This window comes from Gossypium hirsutum, chromosome D07 (assembly GCF_007990345.1).
Source record: "Gossypium hirsutum isolate 1008001.06 chromosome D07, Gossypium_hirsutum_v2.1, whole genome shotgun sequence".
Lineage (NCBI taxonomy): Eukaryota > Viridiplantae > Streptophyta > Magnoliopsida > Malvales > Malvaceae > Gossypium > Gossypium hirsutum.
The window spans coordinates 21,447,038-21,467,725 of NC_053443.1; the positions used below are offsets into that span (position 1 = coordinate 21,447,038).

The 20,688-nt window shown below is 32.2% G+C and overlaps 1 protein-coding gene across 2 annotated transcripts; it reads left to right on the forward strand.

Annotated features, from left to right (window-relative positions):
• Positions 1 to 12,906: 12,906 nt before the first annotated feature.
• On the forward strand, positions 12,907 to 19,741 carry LOC107954394 (meiosis-specific protein ASY3). 2 transcript variants are annotated; one of them, XM_016889937.2, is made up of 10 exons: positions 12,907 to 13,200; positions 14,109 to 15,753; positions 16,468 to 16,605; positions 16,698 to 16,767; positions 16,874 to 17,023; positions 17,096 to 17,154; positions 17,689 to 17,823; positions 18,461 to 18,552; positions 19,018 to 19,143; positions 19,332 to 19,741. In XM_016889937.2, exons 2-9 carry the CDS (start codon positions 14,115 to 14,117, stop codon positions 19,099 to 19,101), a joined length of 2,367 nt encoding a protein of 788 aa, XP_016745426.1. In that variant the 5' UTR covers positions 12,907 to 13,200; positions 14,109 to 14,114; the 3' UTR covers positions 19,102 to 19,143; positions 19,332 to 19,741. The 2 variants fall into 2 exon arrangements, with proteins under 2 accessions (XP_016745426.1, XP_016745425.1); XM_016889936.2 differs by lacking the exon at positions 19,332 to 19,741 and having other exon boundaries at positions 19,018 to 19,318.
• Positions 19,742 to 20,688: the final 947 nt, after the last annotated feature.

Here is a 20,688-nt window from a genome sequence, read left to right on the forward strand (position 1 = left end):
CAAGCGCACGCGCACGCACACACACAATTGAACGTTCAAAGGAAGACGCTAAACGTTTGGATGTCTGAGATGTAGGAATTAATGGGTCCCTACTGCTTCGTCCATAAACTTTTTTTCTTTTGCCATTTCTTCATTTTTTTGTTTGTTCGTTTGAATAAAAGTTTTCTGTCATGCTTATCGATCTTCATATAATATACCTTACGGCTTGACATGCAAAGGTTTTGATTTCACAATAAAAATCAATATGTTCATCAAGTGTTGAAAAACAGTGAAGAAATATCTTTTTTTATAATAAAAATTAATAAATCCAACAAACTACACGTAAACACTAATGTTCTCCTTAAAGAAAGAAGCTAAAGATCTCATCATGGAGGTATATATGCAATCAACACAATTTTGGAAGCACAAGAAAAAGAACACACACTCACAGAGGCCACTTTTTTTTTTTTAAAGCATTCGATCAAACAAAACATTCCCACGTCTCGAAGAAAAGTAACTCCAGCCCTCTAAATTAAAACCAAACTTAATCATTAGTAATTATTTAGGTCTCTATAAACACTTATTATTTTATTTGATAATCTTATTAACAGTTATTTAAATATTACTTGAAGCCAATTGAATAGGCTTAAAAAGTTCAGTCTAGTTGTCAGAATTAGTCAAAAGTTTTGAAGAATTAAGTATAATTTTTATTTGATAAATATATTTAAGTATAATTATGTCCTTCAAGTGAGTATTATTATTTTTATTAAATGCTTCAGCTATCCATAATCCTATAATCCTGAGGATAATTACATATTTATTAGGAGTTTGAGGAGATAAAAATGATAGATTAAAAAGATATATAAAATATTAAATTTATTATAAAACTAAGAGAATTATAGTAAGAATAAGAGAGAAGAGTAGGCACAAAAGTGAAAGGATAATTCTACTTTTTCTTATATTTAATAAGCTTGTACATGCCTTCTATTTATAGGGCCTCAATTACTATAGGTTACAAATACATAATAAAGATAATTAAGGTACTCTATAAATTCTTTAGGGGCTATAAGAGTTACAAAAGAATAAATTTGGAGGTTTTGGGAGTTATATGGGCATCCATTTATCAATAGATTTATAACACTCCCCATCGGATGTCTATTAATGAAAATGTGCCTCATTAAAACCTTATTAAGAAAAACCCTATGGGATAAAAACCTAATAAAAGAAAAATAGTACACAATCTCATATTACAATCTGTCTCGTTAAAAACCTTTACCAGGAAAACCCAATGAGACAAAACCTTGGTTAAAGGAAAAGAGTACAACATGTTTTAGACTCCCCCTAATGGCAAGCAACATCACATTACATCTTTGAGTTGACGCTTTAAATCTTGTATACTAGTCTTTCAAAATAAAACGAATTTCTTGAACTTCTATATTACCTTTCTTCTCAAGATCATGAATGAAGAATAATTCTGGTGAAATATGTTTCGTTCTGCCACCTTTGATGTAATCACCCTTTAATTGAGTTATACATGATGCATTATCTTTATATAAGATAGTTGGCATCTTTTCTGTAAAGGTAAATTACATATCTTCTAGATATGTTGGGTTAATAACCTTGGCCAAACACACTCTTGGCTTGCCTTATGCATTGCAATTATTTCTGCATGATTTGAAGAGGCGGCAACTAATGTTTTCTTTGTTGAATACCATGATATGGAAGTACCCCCACATATAAGTAAATATCCCGTTTGAGATTGACCTTATGTGGATTCAATAAATATCCAGCATCAGCATAACTGACTAATAGGGATTTTGAATCATTTGAATAAAATAACCCCATATCAGTGGTCCTTCTGAGATATCTGAATACATGTTTAACTTCATTCCAATGTCTACGTGTTGGAGAAGAACTAAACCTTGCTAACAAGTTTACAATGAAAGCGATATTAGGTATTGTGTTGTTTGCAAGATACATCAATGCCCCAATAACACTTAGGTAAGGTACTTCAAGACCAAGAAACTCTTCATCATTCTCGCAAGGAAGAAATTAATCTTTATTCATATCTAACGATCCTACAACCATCGGGATACTCAAAGGATGTTCTTTATCCATGTAAAATTTCTCTAAGATCTTTTCAGTATAAGTTGACTGATGAACATGAATTCAATATTTTAAATGCTTGATCTGTAGGCCAAGATGAAAATTTATTTTTCTAAAATCTTTCATATCAAATTCTTTCCTTAAAAAATTTACTACATTTTAAAGCTCTTCAAGAGTTCCAATAATATTTAGATCATCAACATAAACAACAATCATCACAAAATCTGGTCCAAGTTGTTATATGGACAAATTAGATAATTTTTTATCAAGCAATTTTCCCAAGAAACTCTATATCCTTCTGAGATTTTAAATCATTCAGGGATTTATTAATATAAATTTCACTATTAAGTGAGCCATACAAATTGGCTGTAACAACATCCATTAGATACATATCAAGTTTTTCACATACTGCCAAAGTAATAAGATATCTAAACGTGATTGCATCCACCACAAGAGAATATGTCTCTTCATAATCAATGTCGAGCATTTGCGAAAATCGTTATGCTACAAGTCATGATTTATATCTCACGACTTCATTTTTCTCATTTCTTTTTCACATAAATACCTATTTACATCCTACTAGCTTTACATCTTCAGGTGTTTGGACTATGATCTGTCGTAATTTGATATGATAAATTTTTCTCGGTATACTTAAAGAGCTTATTCTCAAGCAAAGTAGCGTCTTTTCTGTAGTTTTTCGTATTTTTTAGATTTGAAGTTAATAAGTGTAAATGTATTATTTTTACTCATTTTGGGACCTAATTTGGCCAATAGTGCCATTGGGGGCCCTAATGTATGGTTGAATGATGTAGGGATGTGTTGGAGGTCGAAAATGAGCGAGAATGACACCAAAGGAGAGGGTATTGCGATATCCAAACCTTGGAATTGCGATACCTCCAACAAACTCGAGAATTGAAGACCACCCTTTAGTGGTTTCGAGATATCCACCCTCTAAAAAAACCCTTAAGTTCAAAACTATTCGAGGTATAGCGATATCCTCTTATTTGGTATCACGATACCAATACCGTGAGGGGACAAAATTAAATAAATAGGGTAGTTTTTGTCCACTCGAAACACCAATCATTGAAGACTCATTCAAGGGTATTTTGGGCACACAATTGGCCAAAATAGCTGCTATATCAGCCAAAATTTGGTTGAGAGAGGGAGGAGGCCACATTACCTTAGTTTAGGTTTAGTTTTCTCTAGTTTTTCTCTTAGCATTTCTTATTCTTCTTCTATGGTTTTTTATTTTCATTTCCTTAGCTATAGATTTTACATTTCCTAGCAACTTTTCTTCTTATTTTAGTTGTTCTTAATGTTAGTTAAATTAGTTATCACTGTATTTTAAGTTTATTTGCACCTTTGGTCTATATACCTTGGTTGTAAGACATTTTCAGATTTAGTTTAATGTATCTCAATTTCTTTTACTTTGTATTTGTTAAAGTTTGCTCCTTTTATGTTTATTGCTTTAGATTTTCTTGTTGAATGCTTTTCTTTACACGTCTTTCAAATTTTCTTGTATAAAAATCTCAACTTTTATATTTTTCTGAAGCTTTACTTTAATGGCTTCTTTGCTTTTCATTTCCTTGGCTGTTAGTTTTACTTTCAGCATGAGTAGTTAAACTTTTGAGGGAGTTAGTTGATAGAGATGTGGTGACCTGATTTTTTGATGAATGACCAAATTGTAATAAATTGGACTAATTTGAATTAACTTAAAAACTTAGGATTGACGACCCTAAGGGAACATTAAGGCAAGTGATACCGAGAGGAGATCTTGTTGGGCACCAATTCATTAGTCCCGGGTTAACCGGTGAGATCAAGAGATAATCTGGATTAATTTGTCTAACTTGGTAAAGTGGAGACTAAGAGGTAAAACGGAGCCATTTTGGGAGTTGTAAACCACGTCAATTTCAACCAACCACCAATTGTTATTTAGTTGTTAACTTTGTAACTTTGCATATTTTACAATTTAGTCCTTTTTAGTTAGATAGTAAAGTAGATAAAATTCTCTTAATTTTATGATTTGCCATAATATATATTTTTTCAATTAGTTGATTAGAATCTTTATTTTACACCCACGTTATTTAGAAATTGTTCAATCCACAATTCTCATGGGTTCGATCCTTGGAACACTACATATATTACAACTGACCTGTCACACTTGGAGTAAAATCATGATTTTTATATATTATTTTAATTCTCGAGTGTTGATCCTTCATATCTCTCTCCCTATTCATTTGCGAGGATGGATAGAGAGAGAGGTGGTCAGACTATAGGTCAAAAGACTTCACGTTTAGAAAGTAAATTCAATTCTACTTGAATTGTGTTTTTCCGTTTTGGTTATTCTTTTTTATTTCTACATTTCTCAATAAATTTAGGCTCAGGATCTTCGTTTTTCTTTTACTATTTCAATAGCAACATTATAAGTAAAATTATTGTCGACAACTATATTTTTTCGATTCCATCTTTTTCTTGTATTGACATAACTTATTGAGATCTCTTTATTTTTATCATTTTTATTTTCACTTCTAGGTACCTGAATCTCTTCTTGAGTTTTATAATTAGTTATGTCATGGGTTTCTACAAGAACCCCCACATCCACTATATGACCATCTTGAATGTTTGCTCCTTTCTTTTTACGAGAATTTTTATCTTTGGAATTGACTGGTCTTCCACGCTTCAAGCGTGGATTACATTCTTTTGCACTAATAGCTTGCCCTATTGAGACATCAATTTGTATAGGAGCATTTTTAGCTGGTATGTGAGATTTTGTAATTCTGTTTAGGTCAGTAAATGAATCTAGTAGTTGATTTGTAAAATGAATTATCAGCTGCACTTTTGGTTCACATTGCTTTGTACAAGGATCTTAGAGAATGATAATTCATTTCAAGTACTTTATTCATCCAACTTTTTATTATATCCCCTTAATGTTGGGGAAACTATCTTATAATAATTGACAATTCATGTCATAACTAAATCTCGAATTAATAGCTCAAAAATATTTAATAATATAAGGAGACTCATATCAATATACATTCCCGGTATCCTATGATGACTCATCTTTGTTCATTGTAGTGGAGCAATTGGAACATATACCGCACATCCAAAAATTCTAAGATGAGAAATATTTGCCTCCTGACCAAAAGCCAATTGTAACAGAGAGTATTTATTATAACTTGTTGGCCTAATGAGCATAACTGTTGTTGCATGCAAAATAACATATCCCCAAGCTATAATAGGTAGATTTGTTCTCATAAGTAATGATCTAGTTATTAGTTGGAGGCGGTTGATAAACGATTTGACTAAATCGTTTTGTGTGTGAACATGAGCGGATATTTAACTTTTATCCCAATTGACATACAATAATTATTGAAATCTTAGGACGTAAACTCACTAGTATTAACAAGATGAATTGTTTTAATTGTATAATATGAAATTAATCATTTAAACAAGCAATTTCGTAAATGACTAGTTGCAAGTTGATAACACATGTGATTATTTTATAGATGCATCTACCAAAATCATATAATATCAAAACCATCCACATGGTGGATGAGTGTGGCCCATATTCATTTTAGAAATGCAAAACATTAAACCTCAACTTTAGCTAGTGAGTTTTTAATAATCAATTATCATTGAGAACAAGCAACACATGAGAATTATTTAAATTAAAGAAACTTGTGGTTCTTTAATGAATGTCCATATGAATTTTCAATTAATTTTCGTATCATATATGATCCAGGATGGTCTAAAATTGTCGTGCCAAATCGTAAATGTATTTGTACCAGTAAACTTCTAGTTTACTTTAACATGCTTTTTAATTGTACTAATAATATCAATATAAATTTTGGTAATTAATAATTTTATTACTATTCCTTCTACTTTGCATCCACGTATAAACAGTATTGTGACATTTACTTTTGGAAATGTCTAAATCAATGTGAAGTCCATAATGTCATAAACTCAATAAAAGAAATATAATTTGCAAATAATTATATACAATATTCACTTCAAGGAATGTGCAAAAAATAATTCGGACAATAATGCAAGCATATATCATATTTCTTACCAATAAGATCATATAGATATCAGCTGCTTCAAGGAATGATTAATTAATATAAATCATTGATCATTCTATTCTAAGAATGAATATTTAGCAAAATTTTGAATCTTCTATATTCTTATCTATTTGCCAATAATGACAGTATGTTCCATTTTCATAATTGTTATGTATTGCTACATTCACTTTAAGGAATGGAGTAGAATCAGTGGAACAAATAACTTGTTGTTTTGTTTAGCCATAAGAATGCATGAGATCAATTTATAATACTTTTAAAATCATTTTCACAAGAGTTTTGCATCATCAATTAACTAGAAAGAAATAGTCAAGTCATGCATGGAGTTTATTGTAAACCAAATGTATGGATAAAACTGACATCTAAAATATCAAACTTGATATAATGCTAGTGCTAGAAAAAAATTCATAAACCATTGTAGACATGCATGAATTTTACTTCAAAATAATACATTTCATGTTCACTAAAACATTTTCATTTATAATTGATCATATCATTTCTCTAAATAATTAACAAATGAAATAATATAAAGTGTATGAACTAACTTTAACAACTCTACAAAAGTAACATGTTTTTAGGGTTGTATAGTAGGAAAAATATAAGTCACTTACAAAATTAAACCACACAAATTTTTTTTTTATGTTTCTTATCAAACAACAATCGATTAATACAAACGAGATCCATATAAATGCCAATGGCCAAATTAATATAATAATTTTTATTTTTAAATTTATGATAATGTTTCCAACCAAAATAATTCAAGAATTAAAAATGACATCGATTAAACCTGAAATTCTATATTAGTATCAACCCAAAAATCAATTTATACATTCTTCAAAATTGTCTTTGGAACTATGCATGTATTATTATTGGAAAATTTTAAATTATATAACCAAATTAAGAAGAGACACTAGAGGAACATAATCTATATTTGAACTAAATCAAATATGGACAATCATAAAATTCATTGGTTTATCAATACAAATTTGTCTACTAAATATGTTTTAGTCAAATATATTATTTAATTATAGAACTTATTATAGCAGCAACGTAAATAAGTCCATCAATATTCATTTTTATGAACGAATAATATGTTTAAAATAATAAGTAGCCCATGAAATCAAAATTTAAAAAGGAATATCATCTCAAATATTTTAATCATATATCAAACCAATTTAATATTTAAAGATGCTATTGTTGAGAAAAAAAAACCCGTAAAGATAGAGATCTAATAAGTTGATATATCTTTCTTGTTTGACATTGAGTCTTGATGATTTTATCAAAAAGTAAACAAATAAAGCTCCAGTAGTATACTTTGAATGCAATTAAAATTCATCAATAGTAAAATTTCAAAATAACTTATATGATACAAATACACCCCAAGTTAAGAACACAGAATCAAAATTATATCGATATCAAAATCCAAAAACATATGTTGTCTATAATTTAGAATATATATATATTCAAATTGATACCATCAAATAAACACATAAAGCAATTAATTTAATGATGATTAAGAACCGATGCAAAGTCACATATTATGATAAACCTTAGGCTTTAATTAATAAAAATGATCGATAAAATTATGTATCACTATTTAGAAATCTATCAACATATAACATTAAAATTAATCTATCATCATCCAAACATAATCACCAAGCAATTATCAAATATCATATATTAAGAAAAATAATTTTTTATGAACAAAAATTGATACGAATTCGCCTCGATGATGATTCAAGTCGTTTAGATGCCCGATCGTGAAATTAAGTAAGTGATGAATTAAATCAAAATAGGTTGGAAAAATGGAAAAATAAGTTTGAAAAGGCTAGAAATTAGATTCGAATAAAGGTCTTAAAGATAATTTAAAAGATGGATGGAAGCTGTTCGGTTAAGGCAAAGGCTGAACCAACAATATATAGGATTGTTAACCCAAGTCTTAAAACCACTTAGATGGACAATGGTAGGTAAAAATAGCAAACAAAACCTTGACTCGCTATCTATCGAGATAGGAACCAAAGGTATAACGAATGCCACACTTTGATAAGTGATGAGTTCAGATAACAAGGAAAGAATGACGCCACAAGCTGAGCTTGATAAGTTGTTTCAGTCCAAGAGAGAACAATGAGAGTTGAATTCTCACAAAGAACAAAAGTTCATATACTTAGCAAAAGAGTCCCCAAAATAATTACAAAAACAAACTATTTATAGGCTGAACATGTTCCAACCGAATTGACACAAACTAATCAGCTTAAATGAGTTATTGATGAACTTAATTAAGCTAATTAAAACTAAAAGACCTTTGAGAAACTCTAACATATGTAACAGCTATGAACAACTTATTTAATCTTCCCAATTAGCTAATAATTAGCTCTAATGAACTGGATGAATTTGATTCAATGCTTGATCAGCTAAAAAGGTTATAATAGCCTTTTATTCTTCTTGGGCAACCGAATGGACAGCAACAACAATTGGCTTAAATCTGGCACACAAACAACCTCTTTGCATGAATGTTTGAAGAAAACTGTTTCAAGGTGTAAATGGATGAATTGGAACAACCATTAACACATAAAAATGTTTGGAAGCTGAATGGTTTGTGTAATCAACTCCTTGTCCATTAAAATCTTCAAATAGTTACTTGAATAAGCTCATAACAGCTGCTGGCCTTTAATTCAACTTGTTAGCCTTTAATTCAACTTCATAACAGCTGAACTCATTCCTCCCTTTAATGCCAATCCATGTAACAGCTGATTTAAATGATTAATTGACCTATAAGCACAATTAAACAAGTTAAATGGCTGTAGCAAATTAATTAAGCTGGAACATATTAAATGCCGAAATTATTTAAGCAACTAAAATTAAAACAACTTAATTCATTAAACTAATGATTTAAGCAACTAAAGAAAATTAAAAACAACTTAATTAATTAAACTAATTTAATTAACCACATTAAAAGTTTAATCCAGCAACTAAGTGAACTAAAAACGCATAAATTAAGTATAGTTAAATTTGAGCTGAACCGAGTTAGATATTCCAACAAATTGATGCACAAGCTAAAACCGAATAATATTGAGCTCAATGAGCTATGAATGAGCTGAATGAGCTTGTAGCAAATTGCATAGAATACTTGAATCGGACTTCTGTGATTGTTCGATTATTCCAGCGATGGTTTCCAACCCAAACTTGCTTAATTAAGGCCTACACAAAAATTAACAAATTAAAATTAAGCTTCATTTTGCTCTTAGGCCCCTCGAGTTTAGGTCAATCTCGATGGCGTCGAGTTGTATCGTAACATGATGCGACCAGGTTCGCATAAAAAATCTAGGTACATATAAGCATGTGATGTGATAAGTAAATTTACCTAAATTTATTATCTTCTACTAATGTTTCAATAGCACGTCAAGCAATCCATAAAATTTAACATAAAATTACTTTTGATCAAAATCTATATTGAGATCAAATCTTTTACCACACTTAAAATATAGAAATCAAACAAATTAAACAAAATCGTCATAATTATTCAAGACTTTAAAAAAATCCAATATGAAACGTTAATAAAAACTCCCTGCAAATTTTTTTGCATCTTGTATCTAAAGCTTCGAATGAAAAATCATGAAGGATAAATTTGATATTTAATAGATAATAATTTTACTTCTAAGCTAAATTGTGTTGATAACATATTATAAAACCAAGAGAATTATAGGAAGAATAAGAGAGAAGAATAGACACAAAAGTGAAAGGATAATTCTACTTTTTCTTAGATTCAATAAGTTTGTACATGCCCTCTATTTATAGGGCCTCAATCACTATAGGTTGCAAATGCATAATAAAGAAAAATAATGTGCCCTATAAATTCTTTAAGGGTTACAAGAGTTACAAAAGAATGAATTTGGAGCTTTTGAGAATTAGATGGGCATCCATTTATCAATAGATTTAAAACAAAATTAAAATTAAAATTAAAATTTATTTGATACACATGGCAACATTTATTTTTGGCATAACCATAAGTGTCAACAATAAGTGTTCTAATCTATTTTACTATGTGAAATGGGGATGATATTTAAGTGAAACTCTCTCAACAACGAAGAATTCAATATTCAAACTTAGCCTAAATGATTGGGGAAAGAAATCTATTTTCATTTCTTTTTTTTTATCGTAACTAAGATATCCACCACTGGTAGCAATAATTAAACTCCTTAGTACAGGTGTTTTTAGAAAAAACTAAACTACTTGTTATCACATATATTTCATTTCCATGAGCGGAGATAAAAGATGAATCATTTCTATTGGCTATAATTCAACCTTGCGGAATAAAAGACTTTTAAAAAACAATTAATCGGTATATGCGGTTTTAATAATAATATCACCAAACACTTGAGGGATCTGCCATGCACGTCAATTAAGAGGAGGGAACAAGAAATATTGCTTACACCAAAAGAAACGCCAATTGTAGGGAAGGAGAGGGAGAGAAAGGACAAAGAAACTGGCGAAGTAAACAAAAGGAGGAGAAAAAGCAAAAGCTGATGTTCCCCACCACCCCTACCATCAATGTTGCTTCAAATGCCATTCCCTTTTTACTGCTCCAATGACTTTTTTTGGTTTCTCTAAATTACCCTATTAACGTTTAACATTAACCCCTTTTTAACAAATCCAAGACTGACACACCCCCACTTTTCCAGAACCCTCGTATCTTCAATTCTTTTCTCAAAAGTTTCCTCACCTCTCCCTTCAATGAAAATCCCCTTCCTCGTGTCAAACCACCTATGGTTTTGTTTTTTACCCGATGCATTGAAATGTCTTCAAGGATAGGCCCCGTGGTGGGAGCATAATCTCATGTTCTGGCTTTGCTTTTATCTAACCTTTACTTCAAAGGCTTTTGCTTTTGGAATTAATCTCTTCTTTACAAGAAATATAACAACTCAGCTCAGCCGCCTACGCAGTACTAGGCTAAACATTATGCTTCCCTACTGTCCGAACCGAATCAAGTCTTTTGTTTTGTACCCTTTTCTAGGGCAGTTACTAGAATAATTTCGTTTACACATTTTAAAGTAGAATATCCGTATATGCGTGCATGGGTTGGGGGCGTGGGCAGAGTTCCTTGCGCTTTGCTTGGACAAATTACTTTTAAGCTTTAGCGTATAATGTCAAAGAAAGCAATCTCCATGCATGCATGCCATTCATTTGCATGTAGCAACTCTTGGAATTGGTTCTATCAAACGATTTGATGATCATTTCATCTTATTACCTATGTCCCACCACATCATCTATGGCCTATGGGTATAGGATCTTATTTAATAAATTATTGTAACGTAATGCATAAAGAAAGTACACTGAATGAATTAAATTAATATTTAATACCTGCTATGGCTAGACTGCTCGTTAAATGGTGGCATCAGTCAAAGAGGGAAAACGAAGAACATAATGAAATGATTGCTTTGGGGTTTTGGACTGGTCACCAATTTGTTGAAATGAAAGTGAAAAGAGAAGAAGTGAGTTGCCTGAGGAATGAAAGACAAGGCTGTGGTGGCGACGGCGAACAACAGCAGGTTACTATTGATAAGTATTTGTCTTTATAGAATCACTCTCTTGTTAGCTACCAAAATTAATCCAAAGTATAAATGCAGACAGATACAATAAAGTAAAGGAAATAAAAGGACTTGCTATTGCGTTCAAAGAAAACCTACGTAGTAGTAAGTGAATAAAAATAGCATATGTTAATGGCAAGAGTTGCTGCAAATGAAATACATAGAGCAGCCTCTAATTTCCTGCATGAAGAGTGAAACATCAACGGAAGACTTTCTTTCTTGCTTAAGATTTGGGTCTAGAACAAAGGACATGTTATAAGCATTGGGCCATCTCCTTAAGTTTTTGTTTTTACGCCCAATAGCCCATATTCACCTATTCAAATACTATTAATCTATTCTTTCAAAAAGAAATACTATTAATCTATACATTAATGTAATTTTCACGATTAATATTTTAATATTGATGCGTTATTAATACTATTAATCTATACATTAATGTAATTTTCACGAGTATAATCATGTTATCAAGTTACGACACGTTTTTTGTGAAGGGAATAAATGTGCTGAATTTTTTGCGATGAGAATTAAAGGCAGTGAGATGTTCCTTCTGATCCCTTAGTTTCCTTGTGGCCTAGGGGAGATTCGTTTTTAAGTCTCTTTATTTTCATCTTTTGAATACAGAAAATTTAAATAAAATAAAAATCTACCTAACACACTGTATAGTGAAAAGTGAAAACTTGTATAAATAAAAGGGATAAACTAATATCTGGTCTTTGAACTCGATAATTTTTTTTAATTTGATCCATAAATTTTTATTTAGTCCATATTGATTTTGAAAGTCGACAATTTTTACCAATTCGATCTCTAAATTTGAATTTTATTAAAATTGAATGATGCAACTCTCCAACATTGTATCACATTATTATTTAAAAATTTTATTTTTTTGTATTTTTTAAGTTTTATATTTTTAAGTAATGATGTGATATTTTGAGAGGATGTCAAATACTGAAATTTTTTAAATAAAATATTGAGTAATGGCAAATGTGAGAATAAGAAGATGATATACATTCCTGCTTTTCTTTTCCTGAAAATAAAGTGATATAAAAGAAATACAACATCATTAATTTCAATTTTGATGGACAGTATAAATTTGGTGCTGTTTTTTTTTTGAGAATAGGAATAAATTGAAAATTTATTCTGATAACATATTTTCACATGGACAGGGATTTTGCAGGACGGGCCGCCACCTCGTCGGCTATATAGTAATGAAAAGCTGATTGCATGGGCAATATAGACAATTAGCTGAATTCAGATACGTGCACAATGCGCAGCGGACGTTGCAATTTGGAATTTTCGATTTTAAGAAGCTCTGAACACATTCCCATTTTTCCCGCCTCTTTTCTCTTCCGCAAACTCTTAAATTCCACCTTATTTCTTCCATATTTTCTATTTCAAAATCCCGAAACAAAGTCGAAATCACAACGCTCTTCAATTATCAGCTGGAGAATTGATTAGTAAGATCTTACATTTTTCGCAATTCTTGTTTTTCTTTCAATTTCAGATTTTCGTAGATTTTGTATGCTACTTTGATCTTAGGGGGTCTCAATTGGCATTTGAATTTATGATTTTTTTTCTCTTTTTCAAAATTTGTTGTTCACGATTGTGATTGTGGTGAACTGGATTTAATTTTCTTAGTTTTACTGTTATCTTACTTCTTAGAAGCATGGGATGCTTTGGTTTTTTAAGCTGCCTGTATACCCGTTTTTGATAATTTCCCTTTCGAGATTTTTTCTTTATATTTTGTTTAACTGCCTGGAAAACAACAGATCAGACGAAAATGGGGTTAAAATCCTAGACATTTCAGGAAACAAACTGAGTGATCTCCTGAGCTTATCCGAAACTAAGAAGTGGAGTTGAACTAAGAAATTACTTTTCACGTTTCTCAGTAACCAAACAGAGTTTTAGAGATGTACCTTTTGCTTATTTGTTTCTTTTTATTAACTTCAATTGTTCGCACTAAAGGTTGCTTAAAGAGTTTGTACTCGTTAATTTAAAGAACAACAATTTTTGTTGCTAGCAGAGTTTGTTTTTAAGTTTACTTGACTAACATATTAATTTTACAATATTTGATGGAGCATAATAATACTTAATGGTTTTGCAGTCATATCCAATTTATGTGCGTTGATTTTCCTATTACTAGCTTCATTTCCAGTTCTTGCAATTTGTAGGTCTTGTTTTACTTGATGTGCAAGTTACTTTGGTCTTGAACTCTCAGAGAACGAATTTAGCTTCATATAGAAAAAAATAACAGGACTTTATTTGTTATTACTGCATTCACGATTCCAGTAACTTATTACAAGTTGCAACTCCAATACCTGCTGCTAGAAATAACTGTTTGATGCTCTACAAATTTATATTTCAGGATCAAATGAGTGACTGTCGAAGTCTTGGCAGCAATTTTCATCCGTCCAGCCAATCTAGGAAGATTTCGATCGGAGTTATCTTAGACTCCTTAGTTGAGAGAAAACTTGGAGACATCAAAGAAGATGAGTGCAAACAGTCAAACACAGAAAGAATTAAACCTGACAATGGAATTTATGCTGAGGGTAAAAACAAAGGGGAACCTGCCACAACCTCTAAGGGGAAGCAAACTGAACATGCCGAGCAGGTTAAATCTCCATGGATTACTCCTGGAAAATCTCTTGCTGCAAGGACCGCCTTTTCCAACCTTGGACAGAAGAAACACAAAAAAGCGAAGGATGTGCCAGTTACATATTCGGTTCAATTTTTTTCTAACAAAACCTTCAATGCACAGAATGTCAGAAGTAAGCAGAATAGTTTTGATAGCTTCATCGATGACCTTACCTACAAAAGGAAAGGAAGGAATGATGGCAACTCACAGAAGGTGGAGTTCAATCTAGCAGATGCGGGGAAAGTTCTTGAGTCGGATAAACTGGTGTTAGAGGGCAAAGCAAATAAAACACAAAACAAACCAACAGAAACTTTGAAAATGAAGCTGCAAGAATTATTGGGAAATGTTTCTTCACCAGAAAGTCAGCTATCTCGTTCACAAGATCAGGAGGCAAATGCCAATAATTTAAAACCGCAGATAAGTGCTGATCATATGGGACACACAGTTGTAAAGCCCAGACAAAATTCAGATACCATAGAAACTGATTCAGAGAATCCTGATCAGATTATTAAGAGGCCAGTAACCAATTCTTTGACCCGAAAGCGAGCTCCAGCCGAAGTGCAAACAAACAAGACTAAAGTTGGTTTATCCTCCAAGCAGAAACATCGAGAAAGAATCGTCTCTTTTCGAGAAGGAAGATCTACAAAGCTAGATGGTGCTGTCAATACTGGCTCAAAATTGTCCAGGAAAAAGAAAATTCAGAAGAAAAGTTCAAAAATTGATTCACGTAATATCTGTTTTGCTGAAGAAGGTAATGAAGATGAGATTAAGCAAACAAGTTATAGGAGCGAAACTCCAGTGCCAGCGGGGAAAACTTCTGTACTTGGTAATAAGATGGAAAACTCCCCTAGCTTCTTTAGCGAGAAAAGGAGAGAAAACTTTGAAAGGGTGCAAGAAAATCACTTTTTTAGCTCTCCGGTGACCAACAAGAACCAACCAGTTAATTTTGAAAATCCAACATCACCAGAGAAAAGGGATAAACAAGAAGATTTTGGTAATATATCTTTGAGGAATGTTGTGCACACCCAGGACAATTTTCCAAGTCCAACTTTTGGATTCAGAACACCTATTTTAAACACTTCTCCAAGCCCAACACCAAAAACTATGGAGAGAGAGCAAGTTGCATGCAGTCCTGTACCATCAGAGAGAGGATTTACCACAGGAAATATCCGCTGCTTCAGGAATTTCCAAGTTTCAAGGCCTGTTTGTAATAAATCAAATGCACAAGCTCACTCACCAGTATCCTTAACTATTCTTCAGGATTCTGATATGGGAATTGAACATATTAAAAGATATGCGCATTCCAAACCATCATCAGAAGAGAGGCTGTCAGAGAGCTTTGAAGATTGTTCGCCCATTATTAAAAGATACAATTGTAAGTAGCAAAAATGCTTTTTCTGAAACATGCTATATACATTACATTTCTTTGAGAATTCTGTTTGGGATATGATTTACCTTTAGTTACTTATAAATAATCAATTGATTAGGATGATAAGAGTTCATATATGCCCTTCTGACTAACGTGCTTACAAGACATTCCACCTGATTTGTTTTGGATGGGCATTATGTTTCAAAAGTAGAAAGAAAAGTTGCAGTTGCAGTTTTAAACCTTTTTCTCTTCTTGATGTTGCACCTCTGCTTATGGCTTTGTGATTCTTTGTTTTTTTTCTTTTGGTAACCAAGTTAGAGCAAGTTGGCCAAAAACACGAGTGTTTTGAGCAGAAATCATATCCTAAAACCACAATACCTTCTGACCACTGTTAATTTTATAACATCATGCCAATGAAACTAATCTGCCTTCTTTATTGCATGTGAAATTCATGGTAATTTGCCACTTCGGAGAATAATTATTGTTAACTTTGTCAGATTAGGCTATTGCTTCAAGATTGATTATTAATCTACTTGATGACTCCGTTTATTAATTTCCATGGCTTAAGTGACTCAAAACTTCCAATCAGTCTGTATTGCATATAGTGATATACATCAGCAGTTCAGCACAAATTCTTAATTGCATTTTCTTTTCCGACTTATTCTTCTGAATTTTTCTTTTTAATGGAAGATCCTTTGGTTCTTTTCTGATGTTGTCTAGGTCATACAGAAAATCAAATCTCACTAGACACTGATGTTTTTGAGAAACCAAATTTCAGTCGTTGTCCAATCAAATGGCTTCGAAACCATGAAGATATCACATTTAGTGAATGCACTCCCACCACAGCCTCTCAAAAAGGTTCAACTTCTTAACATTTGAACATCTACATGCTCTTCTTATTCTCACATTACTTCGTTCTAAAGTAGTTTCTTCTCTATTTTTCTCCCAAGGGGCAAGGATTGGAGAAAGTGTTTGGTTCCATGAACCCTTAGAACAGGACCAAGAGGATGAATTGACAAGGTTCTCATTTATATCTAAGAAAAGATTAGGAAATACCTGCTGATACAATCTGTGGACTATCACCTTTATTCTTGATTGAGTTGAGGTTTTCTTGGCAATGTTTCAGGGCTGTTACACTGTTTACTTCAGCTTTAGAAACCTTTGAAAGGAAAATGGATTCAACTACTAGCAAGAAGTCCTCTGAGATTTTGGTGTCCATTTCTGAGGAGATTAATTCACTGTTGCTGAATGCTCAGTCTGAGATTGAATCTGATGTGTATGCATTTGAAATTGAAAGTCTTGCAAACCCAACATGTTGATACTTACCTTTGCTTCCATGATCTTTCAGGGGGAAGCTAGCTAGTCTCAATAAAACAAAAAAGAAACGCCTGGAAACAAGATTGCAAGGTGACAGTTTGAATTTAATGAATAACTTGATCGACTTCAATTAGATGTCATGGGTCCTAATAGCTTATTTGTATAATGTCTTTGACTATTACTTTTATCTCACTGATCTTGGTTTTACGTACTAACATCCCCAAATAAGTGCCTATCTACTTGTAATTCAAAGGTATGGCACAATGAGTTACAATTAGCCACGATGTTTGTATGTCCACTCTGATAGCACAAATATGCATCTATGGGTTATGTATCACTGGCGAGGTTGTTTAAGAGGCGTGCTATCTAAATGTAGTTTGCCCTGATACATTAGTCATCTTGTCTGCTTTTACTGTGAGCACACTACATTTAACAAAAGATGTATGATCCTATTTTTTGTAAAAGATGATTCCTGATATGTGGTGGAAAGCAAGTCATAATAAACTCCATACATGAGTGCTTTTGGTCTTATGGAATCCTTGTATTTAGTTATTTGTGTTGGTAATTTAATTCTATCTCAAGAAGGCCTTGATTTTCCTTTTTATTTGCTCAACTTTTTCACAGAGCAACAAGAACAATTAAAGCTGATACTTCAAAACTTCAAGGAGGATATCCATCATTATCTCTTGGACTGCAATAGTATTCTTGAAGGGATGGAAGCTCACCAAATTGAGTTAAAGGGAATCATGAAGAAACAAAGTATGTGAACTTTATTTAATTTGAATAAATTCCTTAACCATGAGAGCATTATTGCATCTTGTTGTGTAGGTTTTTCCATTTTGCTTAAGCCAAAATGTGAGGACTGTATACAAACCTGTGAACCCCATTTTCTCCATCATAAGATGATGTCCTTCGTTACTTGCATGTGATCTTGTGGTGAAGCTAAATTTATATGAAAGTTTTAATTGGTGGACATAGAATATTTCTTGGGACATCTCACTGGGATAACATTGATTCAGTCCATGATTTTTCATGCAAGGCTTTTTAGTATGGAGAAATTAATTGTCATAGAGGTTCTTGGATATGAAATCACCAGGATCTTGCGATGTATCCCAATTATAAGCAATAGACTAAAGAAATTTTTATACTTGATTAAAGAAACACGGTGTTCTAGGTCCCATTTGAAGTTTGAACACTTGAACTTTCAATACTCGACTTTAGAGGCCAAAATAGGTTACAGTGTAGCATTAAAGGTTCTAACTGGATTTCTGATCAACAACAAAGTGACAGACTCTTAAATTTAAAATCCGGTGCATGTGATTATATGTTTAACAGTGTAATGCTTAAATAATATTCTAGTGTATCTTGCACACCTGACTCTGTCTCATATTTTCAGAAGTATCACACCAGAAGCTTCTCATGCACGTTAAAGAAGCAGCTGAAATCCAACTTAATAATGCTGAAAGAAGAATCACTTCTGTACATGAGGCACGTTTGTTGTTTCTGTTTATAATAACATAAAAAAAAGTTTAGCACTGGTTTTCCATAATTCAGGTATGGTCTGTGTAGTCCATCCACTATGCGGGGTATCTACTGGCCAAAATACTTGGTTGTGGAATATAGCCATACATCACAGTTAGCTGACCTTGGTGAGAAGGTTAGGTACATTACTTGGGGGCCACTAGACGGTGGAGTCATTTGGGCTTGAAATCTATGCTGTTGAGTATAATGCTTCTATCGAATTTGCTCGCTAAGTGCCTGCTTAAATAAGAAGCTTATATATTTGACGAGAGTTTATACTGGGATACTGTTGCTACTTGCTTCCTCACCTTATGTGGAGTCCTCATACTTAAGATGGAGCTTATAGACTATATAAATTCTTGGTTATAAATTAGAATTGAATGTTTTCTATATTGGTTGATTAATACATTTTATCATTCTAACTTAATGCAGTCAGCAAGGGAAAAGATGCTCCAGCTGAAACATGTAATAGCCGAGTGCTTGAAAGTAAATACTGAACCAAAAGAGGTCCGATGAGCAGAGACTTCCATTTGTCCCAGGAACTAAGAAGTCGACTTTGTAAATTTTACCTGCCCTAAAATTTTCCTAATACCTTGTCCATCTGTCAATTGTTCAATAGAACCTTATCTGTAATAGTGAACATATCATTTTGCTTTCCGAGTGGCCTGTAACTTGCACTTGCGGGAGCTTTGGCATTTATAACTATGGTGTTCCATTATTTAGCTTACAATCATCTTCCTGTCCAGGGGCTGCTGTTGTTCACGAGTTAAGCAACTACATCTACAATCATGGTGAGATATAAGTCTTTGATTTTCTTCTTTTTTTCCTCATTCTATTTTCCTACTGCACGCCCCCACCATATGATGTTTGGTGTGATGTAACGAAATTGATTACCAATTATAACTTCCGGTCTTTTTCATTAGTGTTTAAACAATGTGGAGTCTTTTTTAGGTTGAGCACTATTACAAGAGACCCTGGCCGAAACTTTCTGGGGTTTCTAAGGCACACACGTCAGCCTTGAAATCGGAAGACTTAAAAATATTTCGGGCATATTCTACATGAGATTAGATTAGGTTCTACATCTGACACTTCTTTAATGTCCGTTGAGATGGGGACTTTCCTTATCATCATCATTATGGTGGCCTCAGCCCCTGCCCTCCTTTGAACTGTCGCTGTCCTCTGGTTTTATTCAAGGACTGGTCACGGTTTTGTTTGGTCTACACTTGTTAAATCTTGCCTGGAAGTGGAAAATTTTATCCTAAAGAAATGGAAAATTTTCATTTTTTTAAAGTTAAAAGACAAGAAAACATGGGCCACGTGAACCATTGGTGATCACGTGAAGTACACGCTTTCTTCTTTTTTCTTCTTTCTTAGTGAAACGATTTTGATACGAAAATTCAAAGGTGGTGACTAACTGATAAATTGGGTTACATGTCGCCACTTGGCGGTGGCTCCACTTTGGACTGTGGCTAGTCCTGGTCCTGACCCCCCAAACCCACGTGAGTGTCTTAGATTCCATTATGGGCTCATAGAAAAATTTGCCCACGTCTTACTCAGCTTACGAACTTTATTTTTAGTTTCAAGATAATGAAAGATGATTTGTCACTCTCCCTACCATTGGCATGCTTGTTGTCGATTACCATGAACTTTTAGTATGATTAATCAACTAATATATATTAACATAATTTTAAAAATTCACTTCTCTTTAGAATTAAAAAAATTCACTTTTAATTCAATAATAAGATATCATATAATTTCACAAAAGAAAACAATAAAATATCATATCATATCGTTTTAAAGTGTATGAATAATAGAATGTATAAACAAATACTAAATTAATTTTTATCATTTTTTTTAATTTTAATAAACAATCAAATAAAATAAGAAAAATTCAAGGATTGGTTTTCTTTTAAGATTGAAAAATGTTTTTCTGAAAAATTTGATAATGTTTATTATTACTATAAAAAATGCTTTTGAAAAAATATTATTTTAAACATGATATTTTTAAAAAAAATTTAATAAGATAAAAAAATTCATTAAAAAACATTTTTTTAAAAATTAAAAAATTTAGTTTTGAACTGAATTCAAATCTCAATTTAAAAT